The sequence below is a fragment of the Artibeus jamaicensis genome, unplaced genomic scaffold (genome assembly GCF_021234435.1).
Source record: "Artibeus jamaicensis isolate MK-2021 breed Jamaican fruit bat unplaced genomic scaffold, CSHL_Jam_final contig_723, whole genome shotgun sequence".
NCBI lineage: Eukaryota > Metazoa > Chordata > Mammalia > Chiroptera > Phyllostomidae > Artibeus > Artibeus jamaicensis.
In genome coordinates this window covers 158,455-182,428 of record NW_026521938.1, presented here as the reverse complement: position 1 = coordinate 182,428, position 23,974 = coordinate 158,455, and the positions used below count along the sequence as shown (strand labels likewise).

The 23,974-nt window shown below is 48.5% G+C and overlaps 2 protein-coding genes across 5 annotated transcripts in view; both read right to left on the bottom strand.

The window, feature by feature from the left end:
- The window catches only part of LOC119065882 (patr class I histocompatibility antigen, A-2 alpha chain-like), a 35,289-nt gene extending 24,958 nt beyond the window's left edge, over positions 1-10,331 (bottom strand). Inside the window, exons 1-8 of one of the 4 annotated variants that reach the window (XM_053672019.1) lie at positions 10,223-10,331; positions 9,694-9,972; positions 9,154-9,432; positions 8,319-8,594; positions 8,104-8,217; positions 7,641-7,673; positions 7,483-7,530; positions 7,185-7,322 (exon numbers count right to left, since the gene is read on the bottom strand). In XM_053672019.1, the coding sequence (XP_053527994.1) occupies positions 7,318-7,322; positions 7,483-7,530; positions 7,641-7,673; positions 8,104-8,217; positions 8,319-8,594; positions 9,154-9,432; positions 9,694-9,972; positions 10,223-10,286 (1,098 nt within the window). In that variant the 5' untranslated portion in view covers positions 10,287-10,331 and the 3' untranslated portion in view covers positions 7,185-7,317. Of the gene's footprint in view, positions 1-7,184; positions 7,323-7,426; positions 7,531-7,640; positions 7,674-7,960; positions 8,218-8,318; positions 8,595-9,153; positions 9,433-9,693; positions 9,973-10,222 lie in introns of those variants that run through there. The other 3 variants (XM_053672020.1, XM_037168044.2, XM_053672018.1) reach the window with 3 other exon arrangements.
- LOC119037808 (patr class I histocompatibility antigen, A-126 alpha chain-like) overlaps positions 1-23,210 on the bottom strand; it is a 195,358-nt gene extending 172,148 nt beyond the window's left edge. Inside the window, exons 1-7 of the mRNA XM_053672010.1 lie at positions 23,129-23,210; positions 22,615-22,899; positions 22,072-22,347; positions 21,222-21,497; positions 21,016-21,120; positions 20,554-20,586; positions 20,397-20,444 (exon numbers count right to left, since the gene is read on the bottom strand). Of these exons, the coding sequence (XP_053527985.1) occupies positions 20,397-20,444; positions 20,554-20,586; positions 21,016-21,120; positions 21,222-21,497; positions 22,072-22,347; positions 22,615-22,899; positions 23,129-23,198 (1,093 nt within the window). The 5' untranslated portion in view covers positions 23,199-23,210. The remainder of the gene's footprint in view (positions 1-20,396; positions 20,445-20,553; positions 20,587-21,015; positions 21,121-21,221; positions 21,498-22,071; positions 22,348-22,614; positions 22,900-23,128) is intronic.
- Positions 23,211-23,974: the final 764 nt, after the last annotated feature.

Here is a 23,974-nt window from a genome sequence, read left to right as displayed (position 1 = left end):
AGAGAGGACCGCCATTGTCCCTCTCTGACCCTGCCCCTACATATAGCATCACAAACCTGCGACCTGGGTGGCCCCGCCCCGGTAAACACCAAGGCGCCTCTCCTCATATGTAACAGGCAAGAACAGATCAAAACATGGATCAAGAACAACTCAGAGCCCCAGAGCCGATAAATCTAAGTGATGAAGAAATAGCCAAACTTTCAGATGCACAGTTCAAAACACTGGTGATCAGGATGCTCATAGAACTGGTTGATTTTAGTCACAAATTAGAGGAACATATGAAGGCTAAACTAATTGAAATGAATGGTAATGCACAGGAAACCAATAGTGATGGAAACTGGGACTCAAATCAAGGGAGCAGACCAGAAGGAAGGAAAAAATGACCAAGCAGAAAAGAATGAAGAAACAAAAATTCAAAAAAAAAATGAGGAGAGGTTTAGGAACCTCCAGGACATCTTTAAACACTCCAACATCCGAATTATAGGGGTACCAGAAGGGGAAGAGGAATAGCTACGAGTGGAATCCTTATTTGAACAAATAATCAAAGAGAACTTCCCCAATCTGGCAAAGGAAATAGACTTCCAGGAAATCCAGGAAGCTCAGAGAGTCCCAAAGAAGTTGGACCCAAGAAGGAACACATCAAGGCACATCATCATTATATTAGCCAAGATTAAAATGAAGGCGAGAATCCTAGAAGCAGCAAGAGATAAGGGGACAGTCACCTAAAAAGGAGTGCCCATCAGACTGTCAGTGGATTTCTCAAAAGAGACCTTACAGGCAAAAATGGGCTGGAAACAAGTATTCCAAGTCATGAAATCCAAAGACCTACAACCAAGATTGCTCTATCAAGCAAAGTTTTCATTTAGAATAGAAAGATAGATAAAGTGCTTCTCAGATAAGATCAAATTCAAGGAGTTCATCATCACCAAGCCCTTATTATATGAAATGTTAAAGGGACTTATCTAAGAAAAAGAAGTTAAAAAAACATGAACAGTGAAAGGACAACAAACTCACAGTTATTAACAACCACACCTAAAACAAAAGCAAACTAAAAGGACAGCTAGATCAGAAGTGGAAACATAGAAATGAAGATCTCAAGGAGGGTTAGCAACAGGGGAGTGGGAGGAGGAGAAGGGGGAAGAAGGTACAGAAAATAAGTAGCATAGACAGTAGATAGAAAATAGATAGGGGGAGGGTAAGAATAGTAGGGGAAATATAGAATCTAAAGAATTTGAGACATGTGTTCATGAACTAAAGGGGGGAGAATGGGGGGGAGGGGTGTGCAGGGTGGTGGGGAACGGAGGAGGGGAAATAGAACAACTGTAATGGCATAATCAATAAAATAAAATTTAAAAAATTCTCTCCTTCCCTTTAATCTTGGGCAATGTAATTATGATGTGCCTTGGTGTGTGCTTTCTTGGGTCCAACTTTTTGGGGACTTTCTCTGCATCCTGGACTTCTTGGAAGTCTATTTCCTTTGTCAGACTGAGGAAGTTCTCCTTCATTATTTTTTTCAAATAAGTTTTTCATTTCTTGCTCTTCCTCTTTTTCTTCTGGCATGCCTATGATTCGGATTTTGGAACATTTAAAGGTGTCCCTCTGGTTCCTAAGCCTCTGCTCATTGTTTTGAATTCTTGTTTCTTCATTCTGTTCTGGTTGACTGTTTGTTTCTTCCTTCAGGTCCATATTGTTGAGCTGAGCCCTGGTTTCCTTCCTGACACTGTTGGTTCCCTGTGCATTTTCCTTCATTTTCCTTTTTATAGTTTTCACTTTTTCCTCTATATGGAGACCATACTCAGTAATTTCTGTGAGCATCCTGAATACCAGTGTTTTGAACTGTCTATCTGATGGGTTGCCTATCACTTCATTACTTAGTTGCATTTTTTTGTGGAGATTTTCCTGTTCTTTCATTTGGGCCATTGTTTTTGGTCTCAGTCTGACTCTTAGGTAGTAAGGGGTGGAGCCTTAGGTTGTTGTATGTGGGGCAAGGGTCTGAGAGGGATCAATATTGCTTGTTCAGCTCTCTGCTGGCTTTCAGTCACTTCCTCTGCTACTTACAGCCAAATGGACCCTTCTGGTACTGATTCCCAGGTGGGTGGGTTTGTATACTTTCTAGGACCCTGTGGGTCTCTCCAACAGAACTCTCCTGTGTGGCTTGGATTTCCTCCTACTGCTGCCTCAACCCCCACAGGTGTTTTCAGTGAGAGGTCTGAAGCTTTATTTCCCTGAACTGGAACCCTGGGTTGGACAGTCTGGTCTCCAGGTGTTCCTCCTGATTTATTCACACACAAATGTGGGACTGCCCACTCTGCCAGCTGTCACTGGCCCCAGTCCTCAAGCTGCTGCCTTGCCATGAGTCCTCTCCACTCTGGCTACTCATGACCACCCCTCCTACCATTCTGAATGAATGGTTCTTCTTTAACTCCTTGGTTGTCAAACTTCCATGCAGTTCAATTTTCTCTCAGTTCTGATTGTGTTTTGTTTTTTAATTTGTTGTTGTCCTTTTTGAGTTGTGCAAGGAGGCACAGTGTGTCTACCTGTACCTCCATCTTGGGCAGAATTTTGACTTTTATGTTCTGGTATCCATTTCCCCATCCCACTTGCCCAGGAATTTTCCTAGATTCTTACTATTCTGCCTCATTCTGACTCTGCACTCCATGCATGTGAAGTTTTTGCAATGTTCCAGAATGTTCTATGATAGGAGGCTGCTAGGCTCAGCTCAGGAGGACACTGAGGGTCAGTGTAAGGTAGCTGTTGAAATCTCAGTCAGGTTTGTCATCCCTCATGGATTTCAAGGCCTCCACTGTCTCAGGATTAATTAGGATCTGGAGACAGACTGGAAAGCAGGGATAGGACCCTGGCTCTGTGAGTCTGGCACTGCCATGGGGAAGATGGGCAATAGCAGAAATGACACAGAGAAATGTAATCATGACCCAGTGCTGTGAGGGAAAGTTCCTGGTATCACAGAAGCCGATGACCAGGAGACCTACAGGTCCCCTTTCACTGGTCTCCATCCAATCTGAAAGATGTAAAAGATAATGGCATCTGAAACAGAACAATTATGCGCAATCATACAACAGAAAAGATTTCTTGGAAATTAAAAATATCATCATAGAAATAAATTATTCAGTAGATGAACTGGAAGATCCATGTTGTTCTCCTACTAAGTGGTACAATTGGAAAAGAGTGGGGAAGCAGGACAAAAGACCTATTAGTCTGCCAGTCAAGAGATCCCTACAGGTTTATAATGTCTGTCTAAAAATAATGATGAGTACGAAATGATTTTTAACATTTTCATGATATATTTCTCAAAGTTTACAGGTAAATTACAGTTCTAATGGACTGAACAAATTCTGACTACAGCAGATAAAAACAGACCCACACCGAGACACAACACAGTGGAATTTGAGAAAGAGGGTGGAGGGACCTTGAAAACTTGAACAGGCAGCAAACATGGGCATGGAGGCTAGAAGACATTCTTGCAGTGCCTCCTACTTTCTGCAGAAAAAATTATTTCCCACACAGAGTTCTATATTCAGTCAAAATATGAATGAGGGCTAGGGTAGCCTACAGTTTCTGCATGTGTTTAGAGTTTTCATAGTTTACTTCTCACGTTCTGTTTGGGAAATACTACCAAGGTGGAAAAAAGGAGGGAGTAAACAAAAAAAAGAGGAACATGTAGAATCCAGGTGACAGGGATTCCAGAACAGGAGAGGCCAGGGCTGCCTGAGATGAGGTGACCAACTGCCAGGATGTCTGCCTACTCCAGGTGTTCAGGGACCCTGTCCACATGTGGCAGGACTGAGGGCTGAGGACAGGTGTGTGCAGAGATGAAAGTAGTTGAATATCTAGCCTCTGTTGGGGGCATGATTTTTTCTTCTCCTGATAAATGATAAAATTAAAAAAAAAAGAAAGTAGTTGAATATCTGATGTGCTCAGATATGTACTTATGAAGATTTAGACTCTGGGGTGAGTTATGGAATGAATTTGGGAACCAAATGGAATCGCCTCAATGCTGACATGGGACCAGATGCAATGATCAACCACCCTGAATCCCAGTGCTGACCTTGAGCCTAAGTCTCTTAGTGCCTTCTACAACCCATACCCTAGAGGCATTGGAGAATCAACTCACCTGTTACTCAGTCTTTGGTGCCACCTCCTTAAATAAACTTTTTCTTTCTTTTATATGTTTTTTTAATCCTCACTATAGGGCACTTTTTTTTCATTGCTTTCTGAGAGGGAGAAAGGGAGAGAAACATTGATGTGAGAGAGAAACATCAGTATTTCTGAATATGAAGCATATTGTTGAATTACTGCAAGTAGGTACTGTCTTATTCATAACTGTATTTTTAAAAAAGTCATATTTAATGGTTTTCACCACATGCACCCATTCTGGCAGACTTGGAAAATAATGGGACTTCATTTCAATCCAAATAAGTTTTTCTTCCCTGCTGCCTCAGGTCATGAGAGGTCAGAGGGGTGTCCCCATGCAATGAAAGACAAATACGAGTGACACTCACACACAGTAACCACACAAGAGAGTGACGATGTCCCAGCAGAAACTCGAGGCCAGCACCTCCTGCTGGGGGATTTGAAACAGGGAAAGTGTGTGTGGGGTGTCACGGAAGGGCCGACACTTCTCTGTGTTCTTCTGTCTGTAGCTGCGTGTGTGTCTGTCATTGGATCTTATTTCATGATCAGGGATTTTTAAGTCATAACCAAATAGTGCATGTCAATGCACATTCCTGTCTTCACACCCAGCCCTAAATACTTGGCCATACAAGGCTGTACCCAAGTTCCCAAGGGACAGGAACCCTTTTTCTCACTGACTGGGACTCCAGGGCACAGGGACCTGCAGAAATCCTCCTGAAACGCCCGCTACACTTCCCCCTTAAACCTGCCCAGCCCAGGCAGGAGGGGCAGCTCAGGATCAGGCAGGCTCAGCACAGTCCTGCCCAGGGCACTGCCCACCCACAGGTTCCAGTCCCTCCTGGGCTGACCCCTCCTGATTCCGCCCTGAGAGTGGACTCCAGGGAGCCCCTGCCTGGCTGGTCTGACCTCCACAGCTCTGTGCAGGGACAGATCAGGCAGGACGGCTCCTGACCACAGTTACAGGGACAGAATTTGTGGTCCTGACCTCCCCACAGAGGTGCCACTATCATGTCACCTCTTCTGTCAGTGACACAGTCTGTGTGGGGAGCCTGGGGTGTCTCTAAAGGAGAGCAAACTTGTCCCATGCAGATCACCCTCTGGCACATTTGGTGACTGGGGCCAGCGATGGCCATTACAGAGATGCCCTCAGGAGCAGTGGGGGAGGCAGAGAAAGTGTCCCCTGTTCCTGGGGAGGAGCTGAACTTAGAATCACATGTCATTGCGGTGCAGGGACGTCTGGGCCAGGAGCTCTCTTCAGGGTGTTTCTCACTGGGCCTGTTCCTTCAGCTCCTTCTCTTGTCCAAACTCTGTCTTGAAGTACCTCATACTGGTCAACTTAGCACATTTTTTAAAACTTAAAATTATTATTTTCTTGCTGTATTTCTTTCCATCACCATTTACCCTCTTCTCACATCCCACCCCTTCCCCACACGCAATTACGACACTGTCATCTGTTTTCATGAGTTAATTTTTAAAATTTGTTCAGTTACACTTAGCATACAGTATTGTATTGGTTTCAGCTGTAAAATGGAGGGATTAAACATATATGTATATGTGTCTTATTACATAATCTCTCTGATAAATCCAGTACCCATCTGACACCATTTGTAGTCACACGATATCAGCCTCCTGTCCCTGTGCAGTGCTCTACATCTTACTGAGAAATGTCCGGGGCTGACACAGGACAACCAGCATATTTTCGGTGACTTAGGCTGAAGGTATGAGAGAGACTAAGGAGGGTGAGTGTAGAAGTGGTGAAGGGCACAGCAGGACAATCTCAGAACATCTCCCTGTAAATTACTAATGAATAACAATCAGTAAATGGTGACCGTATGATGAAGAAACATGGCCAACACCAACCTGGGTGAGTCACCAGGATGAATGTCCCCACTGTGAGGACAGGGAGGTGCAGTGTCCAGTCCTCGTTCTGTCCTCTTCTGCAGCCCAGGCTCCTTTGGTGGCCTCATCCACACTCACGGATTTAAATGCCATTTTTGTAGCATCACCTCCAAGTGTGTGTCTCCTGCCCAGACATTTCTCCTCAAAGACCCCACACTCATCTGTCCAACCTGACTCCTCACTGGTGTTTTAAACACACGTCTCACTTTGACCTTTTCTTCAGCTGAAAGCTTGACATGCCCACCCCTCCCTCACAAATACTCCTGCCAGCATCTTCCCCATCTCTGCTGATATAACCCCATCTTTCTGCTGGCACAGTACAAATATGGGGTGTCCTCCTTGACTCCTTTCCCACACCCCAGATTGAATCACTAGGAAATGCTGGGAAATCCATCTTCCAAATGCATTCAGTGTCCAGTCCCTTCCCACTGTTTTCACCACTCACAGCCCCGTCAGAACACCCAGCACCTGCAGCCTGGAACCCTGGGAGCTTCCCACACCTTTCCCTCCTGCCTCGCTGGTCCCTGGTCTCCTGATTCTGTTCTCAGCTCAGCAGTCGCACTGACCCTGTGGCCCAAGGGCTCTCCCTTGAGGAGGAACTCTCAGAGGAAGCCACTAAGGACATGGGCTCCTTGGCCATGGCTTTCCAGGACTCAGCATGCACAGATTGAGAGCAGTGTCTGCAGTGGATTAAGAACAGTGGACACTGAAACAGTTCATGCTTTAAGCAGGTGTCCTCACCTTGTGATTGGTCAGCTCTCTGAACCCCACATGACACCGCTGAGGTCTACATGAGGGAGGGCTAGAAGCTTGGGGTGATTCTTAGGCAACAAAGTAGCACTTGGTTAGAATCAGGAGACTCAACAAGCCATAGGTAGAGGTTCCAAAAGGTTACATTCAGATCTACAGGAAGAAATCCTGAACAGTGCATGGAGCACAGGTGGTCAAAAGGAGCATCACTGGGGAGCAGTGCAGTCTCCCTGTCCCATGGCACATAGTCTGTCCCTCCCAGGTTGTCTCCATGCCTCCTGGTAAGTTTATGAACGTAAAGTGACTTAGAGCAGCTTAAGAAACAGGGTGAAGGCGTAAATGGAATCATGCCTACCAGAAACAATGCACCTTGGAGCTTTTACTCTTTATCACATTTGATTTATTATATATACATGACGTTCCAATGCTAAATGCAGAAAGAGCAGAAATCCTTAAAGTCTGAAGGGGAGGCTGCAGTGACTGTTTTCACAACAACTCCTGTAGAAAGCAGCTCTGTTACGCTGGAAGAAAGTTATTGTGAACAAATTCAGGTCAGCCTCAGAAAGGTCACATTCTCCCACAGCCAATGACATGCTCAGAATGTCCCACTCTGAGCATCCCCAAAACACAGCTGTGTCCCTCAGTCCCAATGTCCCCCACTCCTGGCCCTCAGGGTCTCACCCTTAGGAGCTGCGAGAGACACATCAGAGCCCTGGGCACTGTCGCTGCCTGGGGAAGACACAACAGCAGAGTTACGGGGTGGGGGAGCCCCCCTCACAGACTCCAGCCCACACTCTCCCAAGGGTCCCAGATGTCACCTCCCCAACACCCAGACTTACAGGCAGCCTTGGTGTAGCTCTTCCTGCCTCTGCCTGTGGGAAGAAAATGTTTTGTGAGAAGTTGGGGGGAAGCCTGGGTCCCGTGACCCTAGAGGAGCCCCATATTCTAAAGCAAGGGGAGGTCCCAGAACTGAGACTCAACACTCACATTAGGATCTGAAAACATGGGGAAAGTACATGTGTGCAGACTGGACCTACCACCACTCTGCACATCTGTCCTCAGCAGAGAACTTCCCCTCTGACCTGAGATAGTTGGGAATCAGTCCCCATCACTAGAACCATCAGGTGATAAATTTGTCCCTCACTTTCCCACGGGCCTCACTAAAGAGTCAGTGTTAAGAAATTGGCCCCAGATGGACAAGCACCTGTGTGGGGACACGATGCCCATTAACCAGGCAGAGCACACTTCCACCTGGGCTTGACCCCCAGGGGGACAGGGAACTCAGCCCCACCCCTTGCCCACCTGAGCACTTCCTCCTCCACATCACAGCTCCAGCAGCCACAGCTCCAAGGAGACCCAGGGCAGCAGCAATGCCCACAATGCCCATGATGGTGATGGTGGTCTGAGGAGGGGGTTCTGAGAGGGGAAGGTGAGAGGTCAACCTGAGGCCTGAGTCCTGACCCTGCTCAGGGACACCCTGAGGAGAGAGAGGCTCTGTGCCCACACCCCCTCCTCACCCCATCTCAGGGTCAGGGGCTCAGGCAGCCCCTGGTGCTGCACATGGCAGGTGTATCTCTGCTCCTCTCCAGGGGGCACGGCCACAGCTGCCCACTTCTGGAAGGTTCCGTCCCCTGCAGGCCTGGTCTCCACAAGCTCCATGTCCTGGGTCAGGTCCTCCCCTTCACGCTGCCAGGTCAGGGTGATGTCCGCAGGGTAGAAGCCCAGGGCCCAGCACCTCAGGGTGACCTCATGGTCAGAGATGGGATGGTGGGTGATGTGTGTCTTTGGAGGCTCTGAGGGGAGGGGGAGAAAATTCAGGGACTTTGCATGGTCATGGGACACTCCAGCAGTGCTCATGTGACCACCCTGAGAGTGGACAGGACAGTGGGGGTGGGGGAAGGGAGTGCACCACCCAGACACCAGCCTGGACAGAGGCAACTGGCATAATCTCCAATTCCTGGAAAGTTCCAGAATTAGGGTGGAACCTAGGGTAGGAGCGTCCAGGTCTCTAAGGGGAGACACAGACTCAGGTGGAGGCTGATGACTCAGCAAACCCGGAGTCATGCCTCTAAAGAGGGTCTCAGTTCTGGAAACAGGGAGAGCATCCTGGTGCCCCAAGGAGCTGCAGGGCGTGAGGGAACCTCTGTGGGGTGTTTCAGGGAGAGGCTGGGTCCCTTACTGTCCTTTAGAGGAACTTGGGCCCAAGGCTGAGTCACAGAATAAGGAAACGTGGGAGTCTGTTCCCCCTCCCGAGCAGGAGGGACATTCTGACACTGCCCCATTTCCCTCCTCTCCTTGTAGGAAGCCGCCCCAGCCCACAGACCCCCTCCTCCGGAACGGCTGGCCCGGTACCTGCTCTGAGCAGGGTCTCCTTCCCCTTCTCCAGGAACAGGCGGAGCCGGTTTGCGCAGGTGTGCTCCAGGTAGGCCCTCCAACCCTCCACATCATCTTGATGCAACAAATTGCGCAGTATGCTGATCTGGGCGGTCTTGTTGGCTTGGGTTGTGGAACTCATCTCCAAGTTCAGGGTGAAGGTTTCGGTGCCGTCGTAGGCATACTGACCGTACCCGCCGAGGAAGCGCCCGCCCGACCCCACGACGCAGGCAGAAACAATCTGGAAGGTGTGAGACCCTGACCACTCCCTAAAGTCAGCCCCGCTGGAGGACAGAAGTGCCCTGCACCCGGCCAGTGGAGACCCGACCCGTCCCGCGGGGATTAAACGCAAACTGAGTGAAAATAAGACTGGGTTAGGATCCCCGCAGGCTGCTCCCGGGATGGGCGCAGGGCGGATCCCGCGGCCCTGGGGGGATGTTCAGACCCACAGATTCCGGGAGACTCCTGCCCCTCAGTGGGGATGGGGGTTGTGCCCGGATCCCGGTGCGCGGGGCTCACCGTCCTCGCTCTGGTTGTAGTAGGAGCGCAGGTTATTCAGCTTTGCTCCGGAAAACTGTTCGCAGTACTTGCAGACCCGGGTCTGCTCCTCCCAAAAATGTGGATCCTCCTGCTGCACCCACGGCTGCTCCTTCCACAGCAACCCCGGCTGCGCCCTTGGGTGCGGGAGGTCGCTGTCGAACCGCAGGACCTCCGTGTCGTCCACGTAGCCGACCCCGATGTACTGGGACTTCCCGAGTCTGGACATTAAGGTGCCGAAATGTCTCAGCGTGTGTGGGCCTGGGGACACGGAGCACACGCGTCTTGAGTGTGAGGTGTGGACAGTAGCGGCTGACCTCCCAGGAAACAGTTAAGGATTCGGTGGTTGAGAATGTGGGTGGGGGCTGGAGGAGGGGAGGGTACAGGTGGGGGTCCGGGGTCCGGGCACCGGGGTCTGGGGACGCGCATCCAGGTTCCAGGATTCTGCGCCCCTTCTGGGTCCCCTCCCTGCGGCCCTGCAGAGGCCGTTCCCTCCCGACCCGGCACTCACCCGCCCAGGTCTTGGTCAGGGCCAGGGCCCCTGAGAGCAGCAGGAGAAGAGGTTGGGGCCCCATCACCCAGACCCTGAGCTGCTAAGGAGATAGAACTCGGGTACTAAGGCAGGATTTTATACTCCAAACCACGGTAACGCTGATTGGCTCGTGTCGAGTTGGGACACACAAACCAGAATCGCAGCAGAACGTCAGGAGTATCCAGGCAGAAGGAGCCTTGAGAAGGGGAAGGGAAACCGAGGGAGAAGGGCGCACCGCAACTCTGAGAGTTCCCGCCCCAGACTCGGTCCTCGGGCTGACACCCTGAGGACTGGCTTGGGGACCGGGATTCTGCCCCAACCCTCCTCCTCTGCCTCTGCGCCCCTCACCCCGCCCCGTTTCGCTGCGTTCCACCTGCTGTTCTATTCAGCGACTCTCAAACAATTTGGTGTCAGAACATCTATATAGTCTTACAAAATAGGAAGGACTCGCCCAATACCTTTGTTTGTGTGGGTTATAGCTATCAATATTTACCTCACAAGGAATAAAACAGTTTGAAAAAATTAATTCGTTGGGAAAAATATTAATAACCAATGATATGTTAAGAGAAATAATACTTTTATGAAAAGTAACTATTCCCCAAGTAAATGAGGAAGTGAAAAGAGTGGAACTGCTTGTTACAGTTTTCTACAAGTCTCAGTGCCTGTCTGTGTAAGTAGAAGTTGGCTGGAATTTCATATTTGCTCCTGTGTTTAATCTGTTATGTTCATTTCAGTATATGTACAAACATACAGCCTAACAAAAATATGTAGGAGGAGCATTTTTAATAACCTTTTCAGATTAAGTGTGGGTATTCACCTTTGATCATTTACTAAAGCTACACAAGTGGTTGTTCCTGAAAAGCTATTTGCAAAGTGGAACCTGAAACTACACCATTGAGTGTTTCCTATTCTGTTACATGACTTCAGTGGCTCTTGTACTGATGCAGGATTATTTGAAAGTGATGCATTGTTTCACTAATGATGGAGATCTCCCAGTGTTGGTGCATTTAATGACACATCATCAAAAATCACACTTGTTAACATTACCGTTCCCACTGGAAATGGCCGTCAGCTCTGGGGAGCTGTCTGGCTGCTGTGGGGAGACACACGTTTGCAAAACCCTGGGTTTCCTCTGAGAGCTTCCACTCCATCCAGACAGCAAGTGCTGTCAGGTGTCAACTGCCCATTGACTTTCCTTGAGGGAGAAGCTCACGTTCATTTGAGAGAGTGTTCGCCAGTTCACCACACCTCAGTCATCACAGGTTCTGTGTCTCTCATTCTCTGAAGTGAACTTGCTGTTCTTTAAAGAAGAGGCCGACTCAGCCCTCACAGGTCACTTTCCTGGGCTCATGACACTTGGGAATGTAGCAGAAGTGTGTTTGTGTATTTTCCCGGTCATCATAGGAGGTAATTATATTTTTTAATTCTCCATTTCCATTAAGGACAGTTAAGAAATTAATCCATTTGCATCATGAATTCAAGACATACTTATCTTTTTTTAATGTTTTTTATTTTTCAATTACAAATGACGATCAATTTTAGTTTCTATACAACTCTGCTGCCTTCATTTTTCTGTGAGGGTCTTCGATACATCCACAAAATACAGCACACCCACGAAAGATTAGTTAATATTGTTGTTACATTTTGACATAGAAATTCCTTTTAGGAATTTATCCTAAGAAGATAATGACACATGTCCTGAAAAATATATATTCAAGGATGTTTCTTGTATTGTGGTTTTATAAAAGGAAAAGGATGGCATGTCTCTAAATGCTCCAATCAACAGAACGATGGTAATTATGGATAGAGAATCGCTTAATGTGTCTCAGGCAGTGACACCATAGGATCTACATAGAGGGTCAAGTGTAATCTTCAGATCAAACCCAAGGGACACTTGGTATAGGATCCTTGTGGAGAACGGGGGGAAGGAGACTCACAGATGTTCTGGGTGGTGGAGCTTCGGTGAACACAGGGGGTTTTCCCTCAGATCCTTGATGACCCACTTTCACTGGGTCCCTTGGCAGCTGTTGTCACCAGACAGGCCTGGGCCTGAGTGGTTCTGCCTCAGGACAGTCTGTGGAGTGTGGTATGTGGTGTGTGGGTGCTTGACGTCCTCTGGAAAATATTTCAGAACCCAAGTCCAGGGGATTTTGAAAGTACACTTATGAAAGTTGGGACAGTGACCACTAAGGAAAGACTTAGGGGTAGAATAAGTAACTGGAGAGAGCCTAGGTGGGTCTGCTCTGGTTCCTGGGAACGTTACAGGAGAGGAGTGAGCCAAAGTGGGGCTGCTGTCAGCTCACTGGAGAGTCAGGGAAAAGGGGAACATAAAGTCAAGATGGGGCATGAGCTGAGACCAGCTGCTGTTGCTCTCCTGGCTGAAAATGTCAAGGGCTCTTTAGAGCTCAGAAGGACAGAAGGAAGTTCATGTCTGACAGGGGGGTGTGGGTGTGATCTGGAGTGAGCTGCCCCAGGTCTCTTTCTGGAGGGTTTTTGTCTCTTTTCTCAGGGCGAGGAATTTAGGGAAAGGTGTCAGCAGAATATTCATCAGCTTTCATGGGTGTTTTAATATGTTGCTGCATCAAAATCAGTACATGGGGGGGTTGAAATTATTCTCTAGTCACTGTTTTACTTTTATCTTTGGTCTGTCCAGCTGCAATGCCTTTTGCTTTTTGTTTGTTTTGCTATTTATTCCCCTGACTTCATCTGTTCTTGTGTTATTCTGGCATAAATGCCACTAATTTGGTCTCTGTTGTTTATTTTCCCCAACCACGGTGATTTAATCTATTTATTGTCTGTTTGGGGAGGAAGAAAGGCAAAATCATTTTTTCTCACTTGTCCTTGTTTAGGAGAGAGAAGGTCTTTCTATTCACCAGTGGGCTGCAAGTTGTTCAGACACTTTGGCCGACTTAAATGTTTATTTTTGTAATAATATTTTTATTGATTATGCTATTACAGTTGTCCCATCACCCTGCTTTATCCCCCTATGCCCTGCACCCCCCTTTCCCACCCACATCCCCCTGCCTTAGTTTATGTCCATGGGTTGTACATATAAGTCCTTTGGCTTCTCCATTCCCCATACTATTCATAACCTCCCCCTGTCTATTTTCTACCTACAAGTTATGCTTCTATTCTCTGTACCTTTTCCCCCATCCTCTTCCCTCTACCTCCAGCTGATACCCCTCTGTGGGATCTCCATTTCTGTGCTTCTGTTCTGTTCTAGTAGTTTGCTCAGTTTGTTTTTGTTTTTTTGTTTTTTTTTAAGGTTTTGTTGTTTATAGTTGTGAGCTCATTGTCATTTTACTGTTCGTAGTTTTGATCACTTTCTTTTTCTTAGATTAGTCCCTTTAACATTTCATATAATAAGGGCTGGATGATGATGTACTCTTTTAACTTGACCTCATCTGAGAAGCACTTTACCTGTCCTTTCTTTCTAAATGAAAGCTTTGCTGGATAGAGTTGTCTTAGATGTAGGACCTTGCCTTTCATGACTGGGAATACTTCTTCCCAGCCCCTTCTTGCCTGAAAAGTTTCTTTTGAGGAATCAGCTGATGGGAAATCAGACTGACTGAGAAATCAGTTTTATGGGAACTCCTTTGTAGGTCACTGTCTCATTTTCTCTTGCTACTTTTAAGATTCTCTCCTTGTCTTTAATTTTGGGTTGTGTAATTATGATGCGCCTTGGTGCGTGCTTCCTTAAGTGCAAATTTTGGGGACTTTCTGTGATTTCTAGACTTCCTGGAAGTCTATTTCCTTTGCCAGATTGGGTAAGTTCTCCATTATTTTTTTAAAGTAAGTTTTTCCTTTCTTGCTCTTTCTGTTTTCCTTCTGGCACCCCTATGATTCAGATGTTGGAATGTTTAAAGGTGTCCTGTGGTTCCTCAGGCTTACTCATTTTTAAAAATTCTTGTTTCTTCCTTCTGTTCTGATTGACTGTTTATTTCTTCCTTCTGGTCCATACTGTTGATCTTGAGTCCTGGTTTCCTTCCTGTCGCGGCTGGTTCTCTATACATTTTCCTTTATTTCACTTTTCATAGCCTTCACTTCTTCCTCTATTTTTCTGGAGATTTTTCTGTTCTTTCATTTGGGCCATTTATTTTTTTTGTCTCAGTCCACCTGTTAGGTAGTAAGGGGTGGAGCCTTAGGTATTCACCAGGGTGGGGCAACTACAGGTCGCTCTGTTGTAGTGTTGTATGGGGGGAAGGAGTCTGTGGTGTTGTATGTGGGGGAGTTGCTTGTTCAGCTCTCTGCTGGCTTTCAGTCACTTTCTCTGCTTGATACTCAGAAGCAACTTGGGCCCTACTGGTGCTGATTCCAAGGTGGGTGGGTCTGTGTCCATTCTAGGACCCTGTGGATCTCTCCAGCAGCACTTTCCTTTATGGCTGGGATTTTCTCCCACTGATGCCTCAACCACCACACGTGTTTTCAGCCAGAATTTGAGGCTTTATTTCCCTGTGCTGAGACTCTGGGTTGGGCAGTCTGTCTTGCTCCCCAGGTGTTCTTCCCTGTTTATCCTCATGCAAACGTGAGACTGTCAGCTGTGGCAGCCACCTCCTGCCCCGGTTCTCAAGCTGCTGCCGTGCCAGGAGTCCTTTCCCCGCCAACTACTTACCTCTACTTCTGCTACCATTCTGAATGAATGTTTTTCTTTAACTCCTTGGTTTTCAGACTTCCATCCAGTTTGGTTTTCTGTCAGTTCTAATTGTGTTTTGTTTTTAAATTTGTTGTTGTCCTTTTTGAGTTGTGCAAGGAGGCACAGTGTGTCTACCTGTGCCTCCATCTTGGGCAGAATTTTGACTTTTATGTTCTGGTCTCCATTTCTACATCCCACTTGCCCAGGAATTTTCCTAGATTCTTACTTTTCTGCCTCACTCTGACTCTGCACTACATGCATGTGAAGTTTTTGCAATGTTCCAGAATGTTCTATGATAGGAGGCTGCTAGGCTCAGCTCAGGAGGACACTGAGGGTCAGTGTAAGGTAGCTGTTGAAACCTCAATCATATTTGTCATCCCTCATGGATTTCAAGGCCTCTACTGTCTCAGGATTAGTTAGGATCTGGAGACAGAGTGGAGAGCAGGGATGGAACCCTGGCTCTGTGAGTCTGGCACTGCCATGGGGGAGATGGGCCATTAGCAGAAATGACACAGAGAAATGTGATCATGACCCAGTGCTGTGAGGGAAAGTTCCTGGTATCACAGAAGTGGATAAGCTGGAGACCTACAGGTCCCCTTCCACTGGTCTCCATCCAATCTGAAAGATGTAAAAGATAATGGCATCTAATACAGAACAATTATGCACAATCATACAACAGAAAAGATCTCTTGGAAATTAAAAATATTATTGTAGAAATTAACAATTGAGTAGATGAACTGGAAGATCCATGTCATTCTCCTACTAAGTCATAGAAATAGAATAGTGTGGGGAAACAGGAGAAAAGACCTATTAGTCTGCCAGTCAAGAGATCCCTACAGGTTTATAATGTCTGTCTAAAAATAATGATGAGTAGGAAATAATTTTTAACATTTTCATGAATATTTCTCAAAGCTTAGAGATAAGAAATTACAGTTTGAATGGCCTGAACAAATTCTTACTACAGTAGATAAAAACAGACCCACACCGAGACACAACACAGTGGAATTTGAGAAAGAGGGTGGAGGGACCTTGAAAACTTGAACAGGCAGCAAACATGGGCATGGAGGCTAGAAGACATTCTTGCAATGCTTCCTCCTTTCTTCAGAAAAAAAAATTATTTCCCACACAGAGTTCTATATCCAGTCAAGATGTGAATAAGGGCTAGGGTAGCCTACAGTTTCTGCATGCGCTTAGGGTTTTCATGGTTAACTTCTCACGTTCTGTTTGGGAAATACTACCAAGGTGGAAAAAAGGAGGGAGTAAACGAAAAAAAGAGGAACATGTAGAATCCAGGTGGCAGGGTTTCCAGAACAGGAGAGGCCAGGGCTGCCTGAGAGGAGGTGACCAACTGCCAGGATGTCCGACAACTCCAGGTGTTCAGGGACCCTGCCCACCTGTGGCAGGACTGAGGGCTGAGGACAGGTGTGTGCAGAGATGAACGTTGTTAAATATCTGATGTGCTCAGATATGTACTTATGAAGAATTAGACTCTGGGGTGAGTCATAAAATGAACTTGGGAAAACAGACAGAACAGCCTCATTGCTGACATAGGACCAGATGCAATGGTCAACTGCCCTGAATCCTACCTAGTGCTAACCAATCAATGGACACCTGGAGTATAAGTCCCTTAGTGCCTTTTACAACCCATACCATAGAGGCATTGGAGAATCAACTCACCTGTTACTAAGCCTTTGGTGCTGCCTCCTAAAATAAACTTTCTCTTTCCTTTTTATCTTTTTTTAATCCTCACTATAGGACTTTTTTTTTTTCATTGCTTTCTGAGAGGGAGGAAGGGAGAGAAACATTGATGTGAGAGAAGAACATTGATATTTCTGAATATAAAGCACACTGTTGAATTACTGCAAGTAGGTATTCTCTTATTCATAATTGTATTTTTTAAAAAGTCATATTTAATTATTTTCACCACGTGCATCCATTCTGGCAGACTTGGAAAATAACGAGACTTCATCTCAATCCAAATAATTTTTTCTCCCTGATGCCTCAGTTTATGAGAGGTCAGAAGGGTGTCCCCATTCAATGAGAGACAGAAACACGAGTGACACTCACACACACAGTAACCACACAAGAGAGTGACGATGTCCCAGCAGAAACTCGAGGCCAGCACCTCCTGCTGGGGGATTTGAAACAGGAAAAGTGTGTGTGGGGTGTCACTGAAGGGCAGACACTTCTCTGTGTCCTTCTGTCTGTAGCTGCGTGTGTGTCTGTCATTGGGTCTTATTTAACGATCAGGGATTTTTAAGTCATAACCGAATAGTGCATGTCAAGTCACACTCCTGTCCTCAACCCAGCTCTAAATACTTGGCAATAAAGCTGCACCCAGGTTCCCAGGGAAGAAAACCCTTTTTCTCACTGAGGGGGACTCCAGGGCACAGGGACCTGCAGGGACCCTCCTGAAACACCCCCTACACTTCCTTCTCAAACTTGCCCAGCCCAGGTATGAGGGGCAGCTCAGGACCAGGCAGGCTCAGCACAGTCCTGCTAAGGGCACTGCCCACCCTCAGCTCCCAGTCCCTCCTGGGATGACCCCTCCTAGTTCTGCCCTGAGAGTGGACTCCAGGGAGCCCCTACCTGGCTGGTCTGAGCTCCACAGCTCTGTGCTGGGACAGGTCAGGCAGGACGAATCCTGACCCCAGTTACAGGGACAGAGTGTGTGGTCCTGCCCTTCCCGCAGTGATGCCACTATGCCATTTGTTCCATCAGTAACACTGTCTGCATGGGGAGCCTGGGGTGTCTCTAATGTAGAGGAAACATGTCTAATGCAGATCATCCTGAGGTACATCTGGTGACTGGGGACAGTGGTGGCCATTACAGAGATGCCTTCAGGGGCCATGGGCAGGAGGCAGAGAAAGTGTCCTATGTTCCTGGGGGGGGTGGAGATGAGCTTATAGTCACATGTCATTGGGGTGCAGGGACATCTGGGCCAGGAGCTCATGTCATGGTGTTTCCCACTGGCCCTTTTTCTCCAGTTCCTTCTCTTCTCAGAACCCTGTCCCCAAGCCCCTCACACTGTCATCCCTGTGACCCAGGCTGGTCTTTCTGTGCATTGTAGTCCCACAGCTCTTGCTGCTCACACTTCTGGTGTGTTCCGTGGCTTTTCCTGAAACAAAATGAGCCCCCAGTATCTCATATTAAAATACTTTTATGTTTTAATTAGAAAATTTTGGGCTCCATTAAGCTTCAGAAATCACTCAGGGGGATAATCCCAGAGGGCATGTATTCCGAGATTTTCATGATGTTGAACTGAGGGCCACTTTCTCAATCTTCCACTTGACTCTACCCCCCCCCCCCGCCCGTAGAGAAAACGCTGGACCTTTCATATCATATGACAACGTATAAACTATGTTACCTTCCCCAGTGAAAAACCAAAAAACCCTTAAACATGCATTGAAGTCCTTTGCCCAATCTGGGCCCTAGTCCATCACAGAATTGTGTGGTTCAAAATCTTTCTGAGATCAGGATGGCTTGTGGGCTTGTTAAAAACTACACAAATATCTCCACAAAATGCTGTCAGAATGTTGGGCATGATGTCTAAGGTAGTACCTTTTCAAACTTAAAATAGTTTTTTCTTTTTACTTTTCCCATCAATATTTATCCCCACATTCCCTCTCCCACCTGCACCAACCCCTGCCACCATATTATTATGTGTTGTCTGTGTCCATGAGTTAAAATATATGCATATGAAACATGTATATAGCTTATTCGGTAATATCCCTGATACTTCTAGTTCCCATCTGATACCACACATAATAATGATAATATTATTTACTATATTTCCTAAGGTGTACTTTACATTCTAGTAATAAATGTTGAGGACAGTTATGAGACAACCATCATATTTTTACTGACTTGGGTAGAAGTTATGAGAGGGACTAAGGAAGGTGAGTGTGGAAGTGGTGAAGGGCACAGCAGGACAATCTCACAATGTCTCCCTGTAAATTACTCATAAATGACAAACACCAAATGGTGACTGTATGATGGGGAGACCTAGATGTCAGCAATGTGGATGAGTGACCAGTGGTGACCAATGTCACCACTGTCAGTACAGGGAGGTACAGTGTCCAGTCCTTGTTCTGTCCTCTTCCACAGTCCTGGCTTGCTTGGTGGCCTCATCCACACTCATGGCTTTAATGTCATTCTCGTACCATCACCTCCTAGTCTGTGTTTCCTGCCTAGACATTTCTCCTCAAGGTCTCCATACTCATCTGTCCAACCTGACTCCTTAGTGGTGTTTGTAACAGATGCCACACCTTGACCTTCTCTTCACCTGAATGCTTGAAATGCTCACCCCTCCCCCACACATACTCCTGCCAGAGACTTCCCCATCTCTGCTGATATAACCCCATCTTTCTGCTGGCACAGCACAAATATGGGGTGTCCTCCTTCACTCCTTTCCCACACCCCAGATTGAATCACTAGGAAATGCTGTGAAATCCATCTTCCAAATGCATTCAGTGTCCAGTCCCTTCCCACTGTTTCCACCACTCACAGCCCCATCAGAACACCCAGCACCTGCAGCCTGGAACCCTGGGAGCTTCCCACACCTTTCCCTCTTGCCTCGCTGGTCCCTTGTCTCCTGATTCTGTTCTCAGCTCAGCAGCCAGAATGACCCTGTGGCCTGAGGGCTCTTTCTTGGGCAGGAACTCTCAGAGGAAGCCACAAAGGACATGGCCTCCTTGGCCATGACCTTCCAGGACTCAGCATCTGCAGAATGAAAGCAGTGTCTGCAGTGGATTAAGGACAGTGGTTGCTGCAACAGTTTCTGCCTTAAGAAGGTGTTCCTCACCTTCAGGTTGGTCAGCTCTCTGACTCCACATGGACAATCCTGAGGTCTACAAGAAGGGGCACAGAAGCTTGGGGAGACTCCTAGGTGACAAGGCTGCCCTTGGTTAGAATCAGGGGACTCAACCAGCCATGGCTAAGGAGTTCAGAAGGTCACAGTCAGATGTGTGGGAAGAAATCCTGAATAGTGTGTGGAGCACAGGTGGTCACAGGGAGCATCACTGGGGATCTGTGAGGTGCCCTTGTCCTGTGACACAGAGTCCGTCTCTCCGCGGGTGTCAACACACCCCATGGTAAGTGTATGAACTTCAAGTGAATCAAAGACCTTAATAAATGGGATGAAGTATTTCTAGAATAACACCTACCAGAAACAATACAGCTTGGAGTTTTTAATCAACATTTCTGCTTTATTTATATATATATCACTAATATTAAAGTAATGCAGAGACATTGAGATGATTAAATAACATTCTGATGCTGGGTGAACAAACAGCAGTCAGGGACCCTTAAAGTCCCAAGGGGAGGCTGCAATGACTCTTTTTACACCAACTCTCAGAGAAATGAGCCCTGTCACCCTGCAAAGGAAGTTATTGTGAACAAATTCAGGTCAGTATCACAAGTGTCACATTCTCCCATAGCCACCACATACTCAGAATGTCCCCAAAACCCAGTTGTGTCCCTGGTCCCAATGTCCCTCACTTTCTGCCCTCAGAATCTCACCATCAGGAGCTGTGAGAGACACACCAGGGCCCTGGGCACTGTCACTGCCTGGGGAAGACACACAGCAGAGTTACTGGGTAGGGGAGCCCCCCTCACAGACTCCAGCCCACACTCTCCCAAAGGTCCCAGATGTCACCTCCCCAACACCCAGACTTACAGGCAGTGTGAGTGTTGCTTTTCTTGCTTCTGCCTGTGGGAAGAAAACATTCTGTGAGAAGTCAGGGGGGAGGCTGGGTCCCGTGACCCTAAAGGAGCCCACACTCCTGAAGAACAGAGAAGTTTCCAGAACTGTGACTGAACACCCAGGGTAGGATCAGGAAATATGGGGAAGCCCTAGTGTGGAGACTGGACCAACCACCTGTCTGGACATCTGTCCTTAGGAAGGACTGTCCCCTCTGACCTGTGACAGCTGGGAATCAGTCCCCATCACTAGAACCATCAGGTGATAAATGTGTCCCTCACTTTTCCCTGGGCCTCACTAAAGAGTCACTGTTAGGAAACAGGCCCCAGATGGACAAGGACCCGTGTGGGGACGCAATGCCCATTATCCAGGCAGAGCAAACTTCCACCTGAGCTTGACCCCCAGGGGACAGGGAACTCAGCCCCACCCCTTGCCCACCTGAGCACTTCCTCCTCCACATCACAGCTCCAGCAGCCACAGCTCCAAGGAGACCCAGGGCAGCAGCAATGCCCACAATGATGATGATGGTCTGAGGAGGGGGGTCTGCGAGGGGAAGGTGAGAGATCAACCTGAGGCTTGAGTCCTGCCCCTGCTCAGGGACACCCTGAGGAGAGAGAGGCTCTGTGCCCACACCCCCTCCTCACCCCATCTCAGGGTCAGGGGCTTAGGCAGCCCCTGGTGCTGCACATGGCAGGTGTATCTCTGCTCCTCTCCAGGGGGCACGGCCACAGCTGCCCACTTCTGGAAGTTTCCGTCCCCTGCAGGCCTGGTGTCCACCAGCTCCATGTCCTGGGTCAGGTCCTCCCCATCACGCTGCCAGGTCAGGGTGATGTCCGCAGGGTAGAAGCCCAGGGCCCAGCACTTCAGGGTGACCTCATGGTCAGAGATGGGGTGGTGGGTCACGTGTGTCTTTGGAGGGTCTGAGGGAAGGATAAGAAAATTCAGGAATTTTGCATGGTGATGGGACACTCCAGCAGTGCTCATGTGACCACCCTGAGAGTGGACAGGACCACTGGGGTGGGGGAAGGGAGTGTACCGCTCAGTCAGCAGCCTGGACAGAGGCATCTGGGATAATGTCCTATTTCTTGAAAATTTCCAGAATCAGGGTGAGAACCTAGGGTAGGAGTGTCCAGGTCTCGGGGGTTGGGGAGGACCGTGGAACACAGACTCAGGTGGAGGCTAAATGACAGAAAAGCACAAATCAGGGTTCCATATATGTCCTCACCCAGAGAACCAGGGAGAGGGTCCTGGTGCCCCAGGTGCTGCAGGGTGTGAGGGACCCGCTGTGGGGTGTTTCAGGGAGAGGCTGGGTCCCTTACTGTCCTTTAGAGAAAGCTGGGCTGGCGGGTGAGTCACACAATAAGAAGACCTGGGGGTCTCTTCCCTCTCCCGAGCAGGAAGGACATTGTGACACTGGCCGATTCCCCTCCTTTCCGTGTGGGAAGCTGCCCCAGCCCACAGACCCCCTCCTTGGGGAGGCCCGCGCCCGGGCACCTGTTCGGAGCAGCATCTCCTTCCCTTTCTTCACATAGACGTGTAACCAGCGCAGGCACAGGTCCTCCACTCTGAACCTCCATGAGTCCACATCAAGGTTCGGTATCAAATTGTGCCACATGATCTCGGCCGAAGAGTCCGTCACTGTCTTGGAGGGCAGGTCCAGGTTCAGGGTGAGGTAGTCGGCGCCGTCGTAGGCGAGCTTAGTGTACCCGCGCAGGAAGCTCCAGTCCGACCCCACGAAGCAGCCGGTCATTTCCTGGTGGGTGTGCGACACTGACCCCAGATGGGAGGTCAGTTCCTCCCCTCTTAGTCCCTCCCACTTAGCCCTGCTCAGGGGACAGTAAGTAGCAAGGAGACCCGCGGTGATTAAACCTAAAGTGGATGTAAATGATATCAGGTCAAAATCCCCGCTGCTCCTATCGTTTGGGGGCGGAGGGGCCCCACAGCCTCGTGGTGCCCCTCGGACCGGGTGACTCAGGTGAACCCAGGATCGTCTGTGGGAGTGGGGGTCGCGCCTGGACCCGGGCTCACGTGTCTCACCATCCTCGCTTTGGTTGTAGTGGGCGCGCAGGTTTTTCAGGGCCACTCGGAAAGTGTGTTGGTTACCCTTGCAAACACGTGTCTGCTCCTCCCACAAATGTGGGTCCACCTGCTCCACCTGCGGCTGCTCCAGCCACGGTAGCAGCGGCTCCAGCCCGGGGTTTAGCGCGTCGCTGTCATACTTCAGGGTCTCTGTGTCGTCCATAAAGCCGGCCCCGATGTACCTGTCCTTCCCGTTGCCTGGTCCGGACAGGACGGTGCTGAAGATTCTCAGGTGGTGGGGCCCTAGGGGCGGGGAGGACAGGGGTCCGGAGTCAGCTGTCAGGTCGAGAGGAGCAGGGGGCGCTGGAGACCCAAAGGGGCGGCGACCGGAGGGAGGGGCGGGGCCAAGGCCAGAGGGGGTCAGGGGTCTGGGCCTGGGGTGGTGCAGACACGCTGTGCTCTGCTCCTGCGCCCCTCTGGGTCCCCTGGCCTCTGTCCCGCAGAGGCTGTTCCCTCCTGACCCCAGACTCACTGGCCCAGGTCTGGGTCAGGGTCACGGCCAGGGCCCCCGAGAGCAGCAGCACAAGGGCTCCAGAATCCATGACCGGAGCTGAGCGTCTGCGGGGAATGAGTGAGTTTACTGCGTGAAGGTTTTTCACCCGGAACCACAGTGACGCTGATTGGCTTGTGTGGAGTCAGAACACCCAATGGGAGTGAGAACTGGGACAGCATCATGAGTATCCAGGCGGGAGGACCCGGGAGATGCAGAAGCGAACCGCCAAGGAGAAGGGCACACCCCAGCACTGAGAGTCCCTGCTCCAAACTCGGTCTTTGGGCTGAGACCCTGGGAGCCAGGCCTGGAGACCCAGGACTCTGCCCCAAGCTCTCCTCCTGCACGGAGAACTCTGTCCCGCTGTCTCCCTGAGTCCCGACCCACAGGCTGTTTAATTTGGGGGTCTCTCCCGACACCCAAATAATTTTGTTTGTGTGGGTTATAACTATCAATATTTACCATACAAGGAATAAAACAGTATGAAAAAATTAATTCATTTAGAAAATATTAATAACCTATAATGTTAACAGAAATAACCTTTTATGAAAAAATAATATTTCCTAAATACACAGGGTAGTGAGAAGAGTCAATCTCTTACATTTTACGTTTTTGCAAGTCTCAGTTCTTCTCTATCATTAGAAGTCTGCTGGATTTTCACATTTGCTTCTGCATTTTAACCTGTTATTTTGGTTGCAGTATACGAAGAAATATACAGCCTCACACAGATATGGAGGAGGAGCATTTTTAATAACCTTTTGAGATAAGTGTGGGTATTCAGCTTTGATAGTACATGAAAGCTACCTGAGTGGTAGTTCATGAGAAGCT